The sequence below is a fragment of the Carassius carassius genome, chromosome 32 (genome assembly GCF_963082965.1).
Source record: "Carassius carassius chromosome 32, fCarCar2.1, whole genome shotgun sequence".
In the NCBI taxonomy this organism is placed as follows: Eukaryota; Metazoa; Chordata; class Actinopteri; order Cypriniformes; family Cyprinidae; genus Carassius; species Carassius carassius.
This window is the reverse complement of record NC_081786.1, coordinates 10,346,202-10,363,071: the sequence shown is the minus strand read 5'-3', so window position 1 is coordinate 10,363,071 and position 16,870 is coordinate 10,346,202. Positions and strand designations below refer to the sequence as shown.

General features: G+C 37.4%; 2 protein-coding genes across 2 annotated transcripts; both read left to right on the top strand.

The window, feature by feature from the left end:
* The first annotated feature begins 985 nt into the window (after positions 1-985).
* hmx3a (H6 family homeobox 3a) lies at positions 986-3,532 on the top strand. Its single transcript, XM_059521020.1, has 2 exons — positions 986-1,656; positions 2,067-3,532. The coding sequence occupies exons 1-2, from the start codon at positions 1,371-1,373 to the stop codon at positions 2,672-2,674; spliced, it is 894 nt and encodes a 297-aa protein (XP_059377003.1). The 5' UTR covers positions 986-1,370; the 3' UTR covers positions 2,675-3,532.
* A 6,083-nt stretch (positions 3,533-9,615) lies between these two features.
* On the top strand, positions 9,616-11,660 carry hmx2 (H6 family homeobox 2). The gene is made up of 2 exons (XM_059521018.1): positions 9,616-10,079; positions 10,810-11,660. Exons 1-2 carry the CDS (start codon positions 9,815-9,817, stop codon positions 11,355-11,357), a joined length of 813 nt encoding a protein of 270 aa, XP_059377001.1. The 5' UTR covers positions 9,616-9,814; the 3' UTR covers positions 11,358-11,660.
* The last annotated feature ends 5,210 nt before the right edge of the window (positions 11,661-16,870 follow it).

Below are 16,870 nucleotides of genomic sequence, written 5' to 3'. Positions count from 1 at the left end.
TGGCACCAAAACTATGACCTCATGACCTCTTGGTTTAATTTTTCTTTTCTAGGATTTTGTTTTGTTTTGGGAGTTTATTATTATTATTAGTAGTAGTAGTAGTAGTATTATTATAATTTTGTTAAACTGTAAAGTAATACTTTAAAAACATAATCCATTCATATTTAGATCTCGGAGTTAAAAAAGTATCAAATGGATCGAATGTTTAAATTGGTTGCAAAGAGAAAGTACTAAATATTTGAGTTTAAAAGTAATGCTTATAAAGAATGGATGGTTGAATGATTTTAATTGAATCAACCTAATGATTTCAACTATTTTTAAAAACGTATAAAGGCTCCTAGGGCCAGCTTTAACAATACAAAATTACGCCTGATTTTAGAGAGAAAAAATAATCTGTAAGACATATACCAGTATATGCACACTGCATTCGCGATATGCTTTAGGCCTACATGTAAAATGAAAACAAAATAGTTTTCCATATCGTTTACAGTATAATAGGCAATAAAGTGTTTATTAATATAGCAACTACAAATGCATTTTAAGTATAGCTACTTGTACAAATTATTTGATACTACAAATAATCAACATGCTTGGGTTAGATTTATGCTTTAGTTTATTTGTTTGTATATGCGAAAAAAGAGAAGAAAATTTTCTTGCAACATCGACACCTTTTCCAAATGTATGTGTGTAATTCCGAATCTCTGTCCCTAGCTGCAGTTGTGTACGCCAGTGTATTAAGGGTTTTTATCCAAATAAATATAGAACGTCTGTAATCAACTTTTTAGAGATGTACTGATAAAAAGTCAACTGTAACTTTGCAATGCTCGTGGCCTAAACCACATTTTTGCTATTGCCTTCATCGGCGCACCGCTTGAGCTAAATCCTTGTTCCTTTGTGTTAATGGTCCGTTCTCATTTGCCACCTAATTGGACTATATAAGACCAATAACAGGAGAGAACTCTCAGCCCAGCAGCCAACGCGAAGAGTCTAGGAGGCCCCTCCTCTCTCCAGACTCTCCACTTCCCATCTCTCCCTTCATCCCATTTGCTATTGTACGTGCCCAATCGCCGTATACTTTCTGCATTTAACTCGGGTGACATTTTTATTTCATCATTAGCATCTGACGCCAGACGGACGCGGTGAGCATCATTTTCACCAAGGAACTCTCGGAAGATGATCAGCAAGATTAATATTGTTTATCTCGCTCCGCATTATTAAAGTCAGTGCTGACCGTAAACAACCGCGTTTAAGTTCCCACTACTGGAAGAGTTTACCAAGGACCTTCAAACTGTTAACAGATTAAAAAAAAAAAAAAAAAAAGATTTTTAGCGATTTTCAAAATATATTATAAGCCCGAGTTTCAAGCCAACATGCCCGAAACAACACAGGATACATGTGCTTCGGCGAAAGACTCTCCATTTTTCATAAAAAATCTTCTTAATTCTGACAGTAAGCCGTCAAAGCCTAAGCCTATTTTGGCAACAACTAAAGCAGGACTTGATGGCGGCTTCTCGCTCTCTCAGGTTGGGGAATTAAACTTTCCTCGCTTTGAGTTGCCGACCCAGCGCTTTGCGTTGCCGGCTTACCTTGAGCGTGCCTCGGCGTGGTGGTACCCGTACACACTCAGTGCATCTGCGCACCTTCACAGAACAGAAGGTAAGATCTGAGCTCTCAGGACTGCTTTTTGTGAAGCGTGCATTGATTTGTTATGATTTATCATAAATAATAGCGTGGTTCTGCTAGTCAATGATGGTGCATAGTATGTCATGTTAATTGGATTCAAGTGAGCCTGTAGTTTGGAAAAGATTTCCGGAAATATTATAAATAATATAAGCATACAAGTTTTTAAGCATTTTGCATAAGCTTTTTACGTTCTTTTAATATACAATTTGACTGTTTTGAAATTGTCTTTCTTTTAATGCTTAAATTTGAAAACACTGAGATTTGGACAGTACGATCCACACTTGTTTGCACCTGTCATGTGGCAAAATCACGCGACCTGTGAAACTTGATATGAATATGTTTCTGAAAGAAAACGAATGCTAATTTGAGCTCTCCTACTGTAGCAGCACAGAAAGCGAGAGACTCCTCGCCGATCACAGGCACCGACCGAGATTCACCTGAGCTCGTGCTCAAATCAGACCCGGATGCCAAGGACGATGAAGACGACAACAAAAGTGGAGACGAGATCGTCCTCGAGGAGAGCGACACCGAAGAGAGTAAAAAAGAAGGCGGCTTGGACGACTGGAAGAAGAGCGATGGCGGCGCGGACAAGAAACCTTGCCGGAAAAAGAAAACTCGCACGGTGTTCTCGCGGAGTCAGGTGTTCCAGCTGGAGTCCACCTTCGACATGAAACGCTACCTCAGCAGCTCAGAGCGCGCGGGCCTTGCTGCCTCCCTTCACCTCACAGAGACCCAAGTCAAAATCTGGTTTCAGAACCGCAGAAACAAATGGAAACGTCAGCTGGCCGCAGAGCTAGAGGCCGCCAACCTAAGCCACGCAGCGGCGCAAAGGATTGTGAGAGTACCCATCCTGTACCACGAGAACTCGGCCTCTGAAAGCTCCAACACAGCGGGCAACGTGCCCGTAAGCCAGCCGCTGCTCACTTTCCCTCATCCGGTTTACTACTCGCATCCCATCGTCACCTCCGTGCCACTCCTCAGACCGGTTTGAGAGGACGAGGGATGGCTTTTTATATGTAACTATGTAACTAAAACGATTTTACAAGACTGGAGAAGAGGGAAAGAGAACAGGGGAAAATGAAACTAAGAGACGAATTATTTTTGTTTAGAAAATAGTTAAAAAAGACAGAAAAGAAAAAAAAAATTTTTACAAAGACGCACTATCATGCATTTGAGCCCTATACATTTCTTATATATAACTTATAAAATACCCATAAACTCCACATGAATAAGGCGAATGTTTAGAGGCCTACATTTCTAATGTTGATGTTGGTTAGTGGTGAATTATAATGACTTCGTTAATTTACTGTTATTATTATTAAAAACTGCTACAGTTTATCTATGAATATCACAGATCAACTTGCTACCACGTCAAAGGAAATGTTTTATACACATGGTTCGATTTCTTTATAGCCCGGGGGGGGGGGGATCACACAGCCCTAAACACGGATGTGCAATACTACTGTGTATGATCTTTATATTAAGGCAAAATATTCTTTTTGAAACTCTTTATTTTAGACACGTTTTTTTTAAACCAAACAGTTCCTAGTTTGAGAAGATAACCGCTGAAAACGATTTTGGTCCCGCGTTCAATGGACAATCATAGGGTAGGCTGTACTGACAGAAATTGCAGTTAAACTGAAGACACACAAACACGAAGAATAAAAACTTTTACTTTTATCTATATTATTTACAGATGTAAATTTACATGTACAGATATAACGAACCAAAATGAGGAAAGGTGTCATTTGTACAGTAATAGCTGTTTTTTTTTTTTACATTGTATTGCTAAATTCTGTTGTGAAATAAACGGAGACTATTAAAGTCTACTTGTCTTGAGTGACTAACCCTGACTTTGTGTCACGACTGTTGTGTTGAGGCGAATAACGAGAAGGCTTCTTTGATGTCTCACAATTTATAATGCTCATGTGTAAATTTGGACATGTTGCTAACTAATGCACTCGCGTGAATAGTGATAAAATATTATTTTCAGGAAATAATATAGGCTATATACAAATTTAGAAATCAACATGGGAGACAAAACTGACATAAGATCGCACAACCAACATAATAATTTAGTTATAGCCAATTATAGGAGGCTCGATTTATGTATATAACAATTTTAAAATTATTTGGAAGTAATTCTGTACATTGCAAAACATCGAAATATGCTTAAAGGGATGTTAATAAATTATTACATAAATAATGTATTATTTAAATCATTAAGTGGGCTAATTAGTTTATTTATGAATAAACCATGTATTTTTTTCAGTGAGCTTGGCTAAACATTAAATAAAGTAAAATAATGTTAAATATAAAAAGGTGAGCTAATTTAACCATGCAGCAAAACCGGAATTGTTTCACTTAACGCCTCAACAAGCTGAAATACCCATTACCATCTCAATTACAAGCAGGTGCACCTTTAAATCTGGGGGACTCTAGAAACGATGTTTTGCAAAATCGCGTTGTCAATAAGACCGTATAATTATCGGTGAGAGCTGGCGGAATTGCATTAAGAGTTTTAACGCTCATTGTGAGAGTATGCGTGTGTGTGTGTGTGTGTGTGTGTGTGTGTGTGTGTGTGTGTGTGTGTGTGTGTGTGTGTGTGTGTGTGTGTGTGTGTGTGTGCGTGTGTGTGTGTGTGTGTGTGAGAGTGAGTGAGTGAGTGAGTGTATGAGTGAGAGAGATAGAGGCGGAAGAGTAAAAACTGTGCCCAATTGTTATGTGTTGTGTTATGTTATAAAAGCGTGGTCAAAATCGCAAGTAGCCTAATGAGTTACTGCTGGTGCTGTAAAATGCGTGCAAAAATTTAAACACGACCCATTAACTGCTACAAACCTTAAGCCAATGGAAAATATTATTGAGTTGAGTGGAAGAGGTTAGATTCGATTAGAACAACTAAATTATATAACTACAAGAACATAAAATAAAATATTATTATTATTATTATTATTATGAACCACAGTACCAAAAATAACAACAAATAATTAACAACTCTACTTTAAAATGATTCGTCTGAAATGCTCAGATACCTTAAATATTAATTAGGCTTAAGATTCGAGGCCTACTGATATATTTTTAGAAATATTTAAACAAATTAAATTAAGTTTAGTAGTTTGTCACAACAACTAGTCTACAGAAGTTCTACAGACAATATGTTGGCTATTTCCGTTGTTCGTTGTAATATAAGCCTATTACTAAAACTGAACCTATAAAATGGAATAAACATGGACCAGTATCGAGAGAACTTTAATATGGGTCATTCAGGCTTATCGACAAGCATTGGTCTTCCTATTACACTCTTCCTCTAGTCGAAATCAACTCTGCGTTGGGTCTGAGCACTCAGCCAAGAGCACATTCAAATACCACCGCCTAATAATCATAATTCCTTTATTGACGTATAATATAATGAAAGCTCAGCACGAGCCCATTACGGTGAATTAATAGATCGCGCAGGCATTATTGCCTGTCGAGTATTGATCGGGTAGCGTCTGTAAAATATTGTTTCAAATCAAGGGCATTGTTAACAGTTCTTTTTTTCCTGATGGCTTACTGATGACCTTGATCCACTGTCATAAACTGAAAAAATAGGCCTATATATATAACCTATAACTCGATAATTTCCATTTGACCATATCTTTATGCAAAAAAGGGAGGTGGGGTAAACAGATAAAATGTTCTTTGCGCGATAGCACAGATGAAAGAGAATAGCCTATATAGAAGAACAAGAGTTTGAACAAGTTTGAGTGCATATTTAAACAATTCCCTCCCATAATTTGTTCCCAAGTTTCTGGCTATCATTCCTATTTGCGCGATAGTGTTTTCTTTGTGAATATGACGGGGTTGTCAGCTAATCAAAGCCTGGGCTATTCAAAACTGACGGAACGGTGATTTAACAATTTCGACAAAACACAATACGTTTAGTTAGCCGACCTCACATTTTCGAGCAGCTCGCTGCGTCACAGGATGAGGCTGACAAAATGGACTATCATCTGCCCTATTGAATTATCTTTCGCTGTGTAGGGGGAAATGTTTTTCAGCGCTCTGCAAAGCACATTTACCCACAATAGACAACGAGAACGTGAACTCAATCCCGTGTATAACGCGCTTGAGAGCGAGCGGGCCTATCTTTGCTCATTACTTTCTCGAAATGTTTTGATGTTATTCAGGGAAAAAGATCTCTTCTTTTTTTGCCCCACCTTTCCCATTTGCCTTTGTGATTGAAAGCGAGCATCAGATTTTCATCAAAGTTCTATTAAGTGAAACATAGGTTGCGGGGCAGCCTCTGATTGAAACAGTTTAAATTTTAATTGTGTTTTTAATTTGACATATAGTTGCGGAGAGGAATGACACCACAACGCCGAGGGGCGGTCGATTCGCTTAATTTCTCCCTCAGGGATTGATGAGTATATCAGAGCAGTAGATTGGAAACCCATTAAGACTCAATGGTTAGGTTGTTAATTGGATCTTGATGAATAGAAGCCCTTGGTTGAACTATACTGATCCAATCTTCTTGACTTTCTGTTTTCCAATAAATTACCCAATTCATTTCCCAGCCGTAGATTACATAAATTGTACACCTCCAGGGCTTGAGCTTCCCGCCTGCTCGCTCGCTCGCGTTCTCTCTCTCTCTTTCTCCCTCTCCCTCTCCCTCTCTCTGCAAAACCATTTGAGAAAAAATAAAAGACCAGCCTCAGAATCTTGAATGAAAATCGAAACATAATCAGCGTTTATACTTAGAAAATTTATTGATATCATTTTCTCTGGTAATTTCCTTATCTTAAAGTTAGACATGCCATATATCATAATACACACGTGTAAAGGGCCCTTTGTTTAATATTTATCGAAGCTTGATTTTCAGATCAAAGGCGTCCATGACTTCATCTGTCTTTCAAGTGGAAAGAATTTTTGCCAGAGCTCGATGTGTATGTTCGGTCATTACTGCCTGCCGCATGCACTGACAGCACGTGCAAAAACGCCTGTTCTGCCGGATTTGAAAGATGTTTAGCTTTGTGAACGCGTGACAGATTGTCCCACAATCGCTGGGTGTTCATCGTGGTTCACCTGTCTGGGTATTTGTGAAACACATAGATAAAATTGCTCATAATCAATAACAAAAACAACATTTTGGATTAAACGCGCCTTCACAGCAAACACGCGCTAGCTTATAGTGCTCTTTTTCAAACCTATTTAAACAGCTTTCAAAGAAAATTGTGATAATATCACTCCCTCCTACCCGAACACGTAGAATATATGAGGGGCTACATTTCTGGTGTATTGTTTTTGTTTAATATGTCTAAACGGCCTTTAAGCCATCCAGCCTCGGCTGACAAGCGCAGCGTATATAAAACCGGCTCTTTAACGATCATTGCGGATTTCACGCCTTATGTGAATGCGCCATAAATCGTAGGGCCGCTGTGAACTAGACCCTCATATTTTACGCACTAAATGGCTATATGTGGGCATATGGTCGCTCACAATAGGTCTCTTTAACAACCGTTCCAAACAGTTGCAGACTGTGACACATCAACCACATCGTTTCCATCATCGTGTATATAGTGCACGTGTCGTAGCCTCCTTCCAGGGTCTTACTAGACCAAACTAACACCCAATGATATTTGTTTCGTTCTAGCCATAGGTACACTGTAAACAGACGCTCTTCAAAATCAAGATTCCTCAGTGGTTAATTTAATAAACACACTGCTTATGGCTATGGATCTTTTAAGATCAAAGCTTCTTTCTGGTAGGTTAATTAAGGCCTATTCGATGTTTGCTTAATCTATATTTTCTTTACAAAAATAATAAATAGTCTATATAGTTATAATAATTTAAAAAAAGAAAGAAAAATATAATTGTAGCCGTTTTGAACTGGCACGGCCCTGTTAGTCTATGGTTGGGAGTCTCGTGTCATTATTCCCGACCTTTGAAATTTGTAGTCGGGATCGCTCAACCCTGGCTGCCTCTGCTCCATTAGGTGTCCGCGCGCTGTCACCACGACAAAGCCAGAGCATTTGTTAAGTGTCGCCAGCCTTTAGAAAACGCTAACGAGAGCTAATGTGGCAGAGGCACAGCTGCCCTCGAGACACGAGTCAGGGGTGGGGAGAGCGCCCCCCCCCCCAATCAATTAGTCAATCAATTAAACAGGGTCCTGCCCGCTCTAGCCGGCCCGCAGAGGCAGTAGATTAGCCCACCATAATGATCAAATTAATTCTTAAACGGAGATAATGGACGTGGAATGAGTTTATTATTTTCAAGAAAAATGAGATAGGATCCATTATTAGTTCCTAGACTGTATGTTCGATTATTTGACCAATTTGCCATTTATAGCACAAGACTAGTGGAATTTAAAACGACTGTTTAATAAGATATATGATTTTGAACTAAACCATGTATTCAGATGACTTGTGATTATGAGGTTGGCTATTGTTTTAGGCATGAACTTGAGAACTCCATGTGCTTGAGATGCCTAAAACTCTAGTCATGAACGAAGACACCTCTGTGGATCAGCAGCATATAGTCGTCTGTGCAGTGGGTTTGTGTGAGGATCACAGTCCACAGTAAAACCTGTTTAAAAAGTGCTTCTGGATTACTTAAGCTTTTAATTGCATGGTGAAATATAGTGACAATCTTTTGAAGCGGACAAACAAGCTTTATTTTAAAGTTACTGTTACATTTGTTTTAATTATAGTTCAGAGTCCTGTTCACATGAGCCTCCAATACAAGTCAAAATCTTAAGATCAGTAAATGAATAAAAAATAAGCTTGTTATCATGTAAACAGAAAAATATTGTGTCGATTTAAGGGAGCAGGAAATTACTTAAATTAGAAGCAATAATAATCACAATTTATCAAAGTGGAAAACCAGAGGCACGTACATGACAATGAATAATTATACACCCAGTATTTCACAGAAAGCTATTAAAATGTTGGTTGTAATTACTCGTTACAGTAATATTCTGCAGGCAAACGTCCGTCAAGTAGGCAAGTTGTAAGGGAAAAGGACAAAATATTGTTGACCAGCCTACAGCTAGACCATGACAAGTGCTTTGTAAAGCATTTGGCGTAAATTCACAGTGCAAAAACAGCAGTTTATTTTGTTGTGCGAAATACATTTATGCTGAGAGGGCATTTTGATCACTATATTTTACATTTCCCAACTATGTACTTAAATTATAGAATGTTAATATACCAAGCTATTTAGACTCTTAGTATTATTATAAATGTGTTACTGCAAAATGTATTAATAGCACAGGTGGTACAATGGAAGGCCCAGAGTGACTTTTTTGCAAAAATCGGCCTCTCCAGCATCTGTAATCAATAATAATAATAATAATAATAATAATAAATGCAATAAAACAACAATGCATTGAACTAATATAACTAAATAAGCTTAAACTATTAAACTAAATGACATAACATGCTAAATAAAACACCTAAATGTGCACAACTCATAACAAGGATAAAAATGTTAATTATTAAAATCTATACAAATCTATACAAATCTATACAAAAGTCACCATAAAATGGTCATACTTTTTAAATTTAGTAAAGAATAAAAGTGAATTTATTGTATGTCTAAATGTAATAGGCTATAAATTTGTAAGTTAAAAGGTAATTTTTTTTTTTTTTACATGTATTGTTTATAATATTTTACAGCGTTACACAGGCTATACTCTATAAACATACTATTGTTTATCATAAGGTGATTTACAGTTAGCCAAAAAACGGGTTTGCATTGTTGCATTTTGACATTCTTTTTCCTTTAAAATGACTAACCTTTTTAACATATTCATCTAGCGCTCTGCACTTCTCGTGAGCCATTGACGAACTCAACCTTTATAAAATTTGAAATTTCCGGGCGCGCTTTCAGCGCGTGATTGGTCAACGCCGGTCTTACCTACATGCAAATGAGGGCACGTTCGACCCGCCTTGAGACCAGAGCTCGTGGAAGTGGAGAGGAATGCATTCGAACACTTTTGAGCCCACGAAAAACAAGTTTTTTTTGAACGTCCCAACAGCTTTAAAGAACCATTTTCAAATTAGAAGAGAACACTCTCTATGTGTAGCGGAACTTATTACTGCGTTGGCATTGTATCATTTTTAGAACATTTTTGAACTGTTATGAGGCGAGAATGAATAACTCGGAGGACAGCGGAAGCAAGTGCTCGCCTGCCCCCATTTCAAGCTTCACAATCCAGTCCATTCTGGGAACCTCCAACGAGGGAGTCCGGTCAGCTGGAAAGGACAGTCCGAAAGCGCAGCCGAGGAAGCGGACGCTGTCCGTGTCATCGGAGGACGACTGCAGCGCCGGAGAGGACTCAGGCGACTGCTACTGCTCTGAGCCCGGTGTACCAGAGTCCTGCAACCCGCACCAGCCTCTGAACTTCTCCTGTCTCGGTAAGTGATTCTACCGCCAGTGTCTTTGTATTTTTATTATGAGACAGTTTTTACCGCCATCGTCAATATAGACATTTCTGATGCCTTGATGTTTAGTCAAAAATTCACTTTTAAAACACGCTCACTTCAGAAAGTAGGCTATATAAAGCACAAACTGTTTTTGTCATCATGGTGACTGTCTTGTTGCCACCACTGAATAAAACTCCAGTAGTGTTTTTATCCGACGTATTATCGCGCCTCGGTGAACAGGGGAAAGGTCAAATAATTAACCGAATTTAATCGAGTCTGCTAATTGATTATGCCGGGCTTTCAGAGGCAATGCTACATTTCGTCAATTGAGCGTTAAATGTAACATGATTTAATTAATATCGTGCACCAGTGTTAGTCATATTGTATTGTTTATTTAACAGGGCACTTGTAACTTTTCAACAGTCGATCAAACAGTCGGAGTTCAAATTTAATGAACTCTTGTGTAAAGTATCGCGTAATGGCGATGTTTAGCCTAATAGAAAAACCCTACAGAGTGAATTTGATGATGGACGAACATTTAAAATCACTTTTTGTGCCACACTAAAACTAAAAACTGTTTGCAACCATTTATTGAATCCAAACATTAGTTATGCATTTCGTCCACACAGAAGCACGAAAGCTTTATATAATTATTATGAATAGATCGGAAGGACTGTGTTTTTACAGCGCAATTTGATAAGGCGAAATCTTTGTGTTGCAGGTGCCACAAAGGGACTTCTACCTGTGCAAGATGGGATCGACCGCCGGCCGCATTTGACACCATCCATACTACCGGATTACAAAGAGGAGCAGGAGCGAGCGTGTAGCCAGATGTCTCCCGTTTCTGAAGAGAGACAACGTGAAGGCCCGGACAAACAGAGCAGCTCCGCCAAGAAGAAGACGCGCACGGTTTTCTCTCGGAGTCAGGTTTATCAGCTCGAGTCCACGTTCGATATGAAACGCTATTTGAGCAGCTCCGAGAGAGCCTGTCTCGCCTCCAGCCTGCAGTTAACGGAGACACAAGTGAAAACGTGGTTTCAGAACCGGCGGAACAAATGGAAACGGCAGCTCTCTGCGGAACTGGAAGCTGCGAACATGGCGCACGCATCAGCGCAGACTTTGGTTGGGATGCCCCTCGTTTTCAGAGAAAATTCGTTGCTGCGGGTGCCAGTTCCGAGGTCCATTGCTTTTCCTACCCCACTGTATTACCCTGGAAGTAATTTACCAGCTTTACCATTATACAATCTTTACAATAAGATTGAATATTAACTTTTGCGCACAACGAAAATTCCTTGCTAAGGGACGACACACTATTACACACTTAAACGTACAAATGTTTGACAAAATTCATGTCTATTTATACCTCTTTATTTGGTGAAAAAATATATTTCTTATTATGCAGCAATTAAACGAGTCTATGTGTAAAACACAAAAGCAACACGGTTCTGTACATGTCCTATAAAATACACCATGTGTATAATGATTATTTTGTACTTTTATTTACATTTCTGTCCCCAGATTAACCAGTTTCGAAAGAGTGAAAAAAAAAATGAAATAAAAGTGTAACCAGTCGATTCTTGTCTCTAAAATGAAAACAACAGGGATTAAAAAAAACACTTTTCCAATCATTATAATAATAATATTTTTTATTTAATTAGAATTATTGTATTGTATTTATTATTTATTGTAAAGAGAGGTCTATAACATACAGAACGATTGATAGAAATAACTTTTTTTTTAACTGCAATGGCACACTTTGATGTGTTGTATTTTCGTCTAAACAGCATTTTCTTAATATTTTGATTATTTTATTAGCAGTCTTCGAATGAACACAACAGCAGAAGGCCTCCATGATATCACCGAATGAAATTAATCTTTAGAATGGTTAAGTATATAAACACTATAGTGTAACCATACTAAAGATTATATATAAATATATATATATATACATAATATATATATATTAGTGTGCTTATCAGTTTAAGACAAACATTTGTGTTACATTGACACTGGGTCATGTAAAGTGTCCTCAGTTGATGCTTTCGCAATTAGGGATAATTACATGTTGCCTGTCACACGCAAACGCATTCAAACATTCTCGGAGACCAGCGGAACGTCAAAAGCGCAGCGGGGCCTCAGAGAAGCCGCAGTCAAGATGACAGTGCTCGCGGTGCAATCTGATAAGACGCACCCGCTGTCGAATTACAAAGAGTGTAGTGGTGTCATGTTGCACTGATTCCATGTTCTCTATACAGGCCATGGAGAAAGTTCATTATCAACACACACAATTACTTTTTTTCCGACATGATGACAGCAGTTTGAATGTCACCTCGAAATGTTCATTTTTACCGATTGCAGATTAAACCACGCAACTTTTAATGCAATTTGTAAGAAAATCTGATGTTGTGCAAAAATAAACAGTTACAAGTACATTTTAAATAAAATCGTAGTTACATTTTAATTTAAACATATAAATAAATACCGTCCTTCATTTTTTTATAGGCTAGTTGATGGATATGTTCTTAGAGAAAATAATGGCTCTTTTTAAATGTCATTATAGTTTTCTTTGAAATATTCGTACTTCGTTATTTGTACAGTCAGTTTCGTTGGTAGTATATTGGATAATATAATTTTATTGTCGAAATTTTCCTGCATCTTTTTATACCCTTAAATTGGTAATGGCCAAAAAAAAAAAATAACACTGAAACATCAGTGAGTTCCCTAAAGGCAGGATGAAGAGAAGCTCCTAGCTTGCTAGTAATACTGTTGTTGCTGTCTGTTTGATTGACAGCTCGGACCAAAGGTCAGACTGCGCAAAACATACATGCGAGCATAAACTTATGTGACTTCCGTGTAAATTTCATCCTGTGGGTTTTCAGTATTTTATCACTGAGTAAAAGCGCATACACTTCCATTCACTGCCTCACACACCCATCTGTAGGTGAAATGGCAGGTGTGAATTACAAATTTTAATAGCACACCAATAAAAATGATTTGAAGTGGTTTGAAGAGGTGGAAGACAGTGTGGAGCAGATTTGTTGAGATGATGTGTTGTGCCTCAGGATTCATCAAACTTGCCTGGCACAGCGAAAAGCAGGAGTAATTCAGTTTGGGATGTAATTTATGAGCAAGGTAATGGACACTATATATAAAGTGGGAAGAGTGAAAGAGAGTGAGAGAGCAATAGAAATACAGAGAGAGGGGAAGAGAGAGAGATAGAGAGAAATGTTTTTCCATTCTTCTAATATCAGAACTGACATTGGTCTATTAATTTCAAAGCAGTGCTAAATCTATTAAAAAATAATAATAATAATAAAAAACTCCAGCACTGGTCCTGTACATTCATGTCCCTGTAATTTCTTACCCAAAAGACTCATAAAATTATTATTTTTAATAATACTAATATGTGTGTCTGCATGCTGTCTATGGACTGTGTCCATATATTAGTTAATGATCTGTTTCCATTCTATGCATGGGTCTGTATTTTGTTGAAACAGCAGCTGAACATCTAACTGCTCAATAATGAAGGAGTGCTGCAGGTTTGGATGGACATTTGCCATGATTGTCGCTCACTACAAACAGCATCTAACAGAAGCTGCTTTTCTCTAAATGAATTTAAGAAAAACATAACAAGGTTTCTGATTGGCATCTGAATCACTTATGACCTCCATGAGCGGCTGTACCTCCAGACTAATGGCTGAAATGAGGAGCTTGAGTCTGAACTGATTCTGGTTTATATCAAATCCTAATGGAGAAGCCGAAGGGAAATTATGTTTGGATCCCCCAGACAATAACTAAATATGAAAGCCACTTAGTAATTTCCAGATGCACACTGAGATAGCTTTCAGTTGTATGACAGACTTTAACATTTCATTGATGCAGTGTTTTAGTGTATCATTCATAATAAATTGCAAATACATACATACACACACACACACACACACACACACACACTATATATATATATACAGTACAGACCAAAAGTTTGGACACACCTTCTCATTCAAAGAGTTTTCTTTATTTTCATGACTATGAAAATTGTAGAGTCACACTGAAGGCATCAAGGGCTATTTGACCAAGAAGGAGAGTGATGGGGTGCTGCGCCAGATGACCTGGCCTCCACAGTCACCGGACCTGAACACAATGGAGATGGTTTAGGGGTGAGCTGGACCACAGACAGAAGGCAAAAGGGCCAACAAGTGCTAAGCATCTCTCGGGGAACTCCTTCAAGACTGTTGGAAGACCCTTTCAGGTGACTACCTCTTGAAGCTCATCAAGAGAATGCCAAGAGTGTGCAAAGCAGTAATTAAAGCAAAAGGTGGCTACTTTGAAGAACCTAGAATATGACATATATTTTCAGTTTTTCACACTTTTTTGTTATGTATATAATTCCATATATAATTCCACATGTGTTAATTCATAGTTTTGATGCCTTCAGTGTGAATCTACCATTTTCATAGTCATGAAAATAAAGAAAACTCTTTGAATGAGAAGGTGTGTCCAAACTTTTGGTCTGTACTATATATATATATATATATATATATATATATATATATATATATATATATATATATATATATATATATATATATATATATATATATATATATATATATATATATATATATATATATAATGTGTGATGCATTCATAAATATATATATAATAAATTTAAATATAAAAGAATATAGATAGCAAAAAAAGAAAAAATAATAATATATTTTTTTTCTTCCTAAGTGATGGTGAAAACTACTCAGCTTTCCTAATGCCTTCAATCCAGTGAGGCTGATCGCTTCTTTCATTGAGAAATAGAAAGAAAGTCCATTACATTGAGCAAAATCAATAATCATGGTATAAAAGTATCTTTGTCGGCTGAACTTTTCTCTCAGAGATGAAAGGTGATCACATTTATCCATTAGTTCACATTGATTGTGCAGATGCAAGAAAGCGCTTGATAAGCCATATTTATGGGTGCACTACAATTGCTCATGTTTTCTTTACACTTAAATTTATCGAAGCAGAAGGTGCAATAATTATTATTTTGAAAAAATCTTGGAACACCGATGTTCCAAAAAAATTAATTAAAAATTAATATTAAAACTTAAAAATTACAAAATGCTTATTTAGTTGAGGGTAATTTCTCCCTACAAATACTGTTGTGGTTTTCTAAAGCATCAAAGACCCATTCAAACTACTAAACAAATAAATAAAAGCAGCAAAAGTGCCTTGTTTTTCCACATGGAATATCGCTAAGATGATGCAGTGACTGCAACAGTTGTGTGAGCTCTCTCTCTCTTCTCTCTCCTCCATCTCATCTGTACTATCTTACTCTTTGTCTCTTTCTTTCAGACTCTGATTTTTCATACTGGAAGAGGAGGGGTGAGGGGGTGGGTCATTATTCTATTTAAGAGGTACAATTTTAGTAATGGCTTTTGCTGCAGTCCACAGAGGCACAGCCAGCCTCCCTCAATATCCTGAACATTATTTGCTCGTTTAGTTAAATGATGTTTCTAATTGGTTCATAATTAGTTGTAATGAGGCGGGCCCGAACGTCTCTGATGCGGATACATCTTAATTCAACATGGCATCTCGTTTCTTCAGGAATAGTTGCCCAGGGTTCTTAGAGGGTTGGAAGTGAGAGGAAGGCTGGAAGGGGGAGGTTTCCTGCCATTCTGTGTTCCCGTAAATTGGAAAATGAAGTTTGAAGAGCAGTGGGGTTGAAGACCGGGCCATCGTGAGCGCTGCTGCTGTCTTTCTTAAATGATCTGGCCAATTGTCAAGAACCAAGTAGAGCTATTACACTGACATAGAACAGACAGAATAGCATATTTAGGATGGCCTGTTGGAGATTTGTTTCATAAATGTTTACTAAAACATAAATTTTTTATGTTAGATGCAAATTTTGTGTGTGTGTGTGTGGGTCAGTGCTCGTAAGTGAATGCTGTGAAAGAGGGAAACTGAAGGTCATTGCGGCTGGTTGGTGTTAACATAAGACCCTTTTGTGGTTTGGATAAATGAACATGTCCATTCACTGGAGCCCACTCACCCCTTTTAAGCAGAACAGCCTAGTAATACACACACACAAAAACACTATCACACTTTTATATACACACAATCAGTGGTGCCCAATCACTTCGCTTAAACAGCTCGAACAACTGCATGTAGAGCCAGTCTGTCTGCCATCTCTCTGCTCTCTGTTGATTTTTCTCTCTCTCTTGTTTTCTTTCTCTCACCCACAAGCCCAGATAAGCTCACTCATTCAGGTTGAGATTCAGGTTGGAGAGGAAAAAGTTGATCATGCATTCACTTAGTCACTTGAGAGTAATTTTATTTAATTTTAGAGAAAAGTAAATATTTGTTGTTTGAACAATGACTTATTGAGCCTTTCCCTAGAAGTGAACCCGCATGTGATACCAGTGTAAGCTATTTGATTAGGTGTGTGTGTTTTTTTACTTTCTACTTTTTATTTTTATGCCAAAAACAACATTTTACTAAGCTATCTACATAAATACTTAAAACTATTAATATTACTTAATCTATCTATCTATCTATCTATCTATCTATCTATCTATCTATCTATCTATCTATCTATCTATCTATCTATCTATCTATCTATCTATCTATCTATCTATCTATCTATCAGTGAAGATACATTTCATCCCACATGCTAAAAATCTTGTAAAATAAGCCACAATGTACTTTATTAATATGAAGGAATTTTTCCTTATGGGTTTTTTTTTTCTTCTTCTTTTTTAACAGGTGTTTTACCTATATTTTGAATT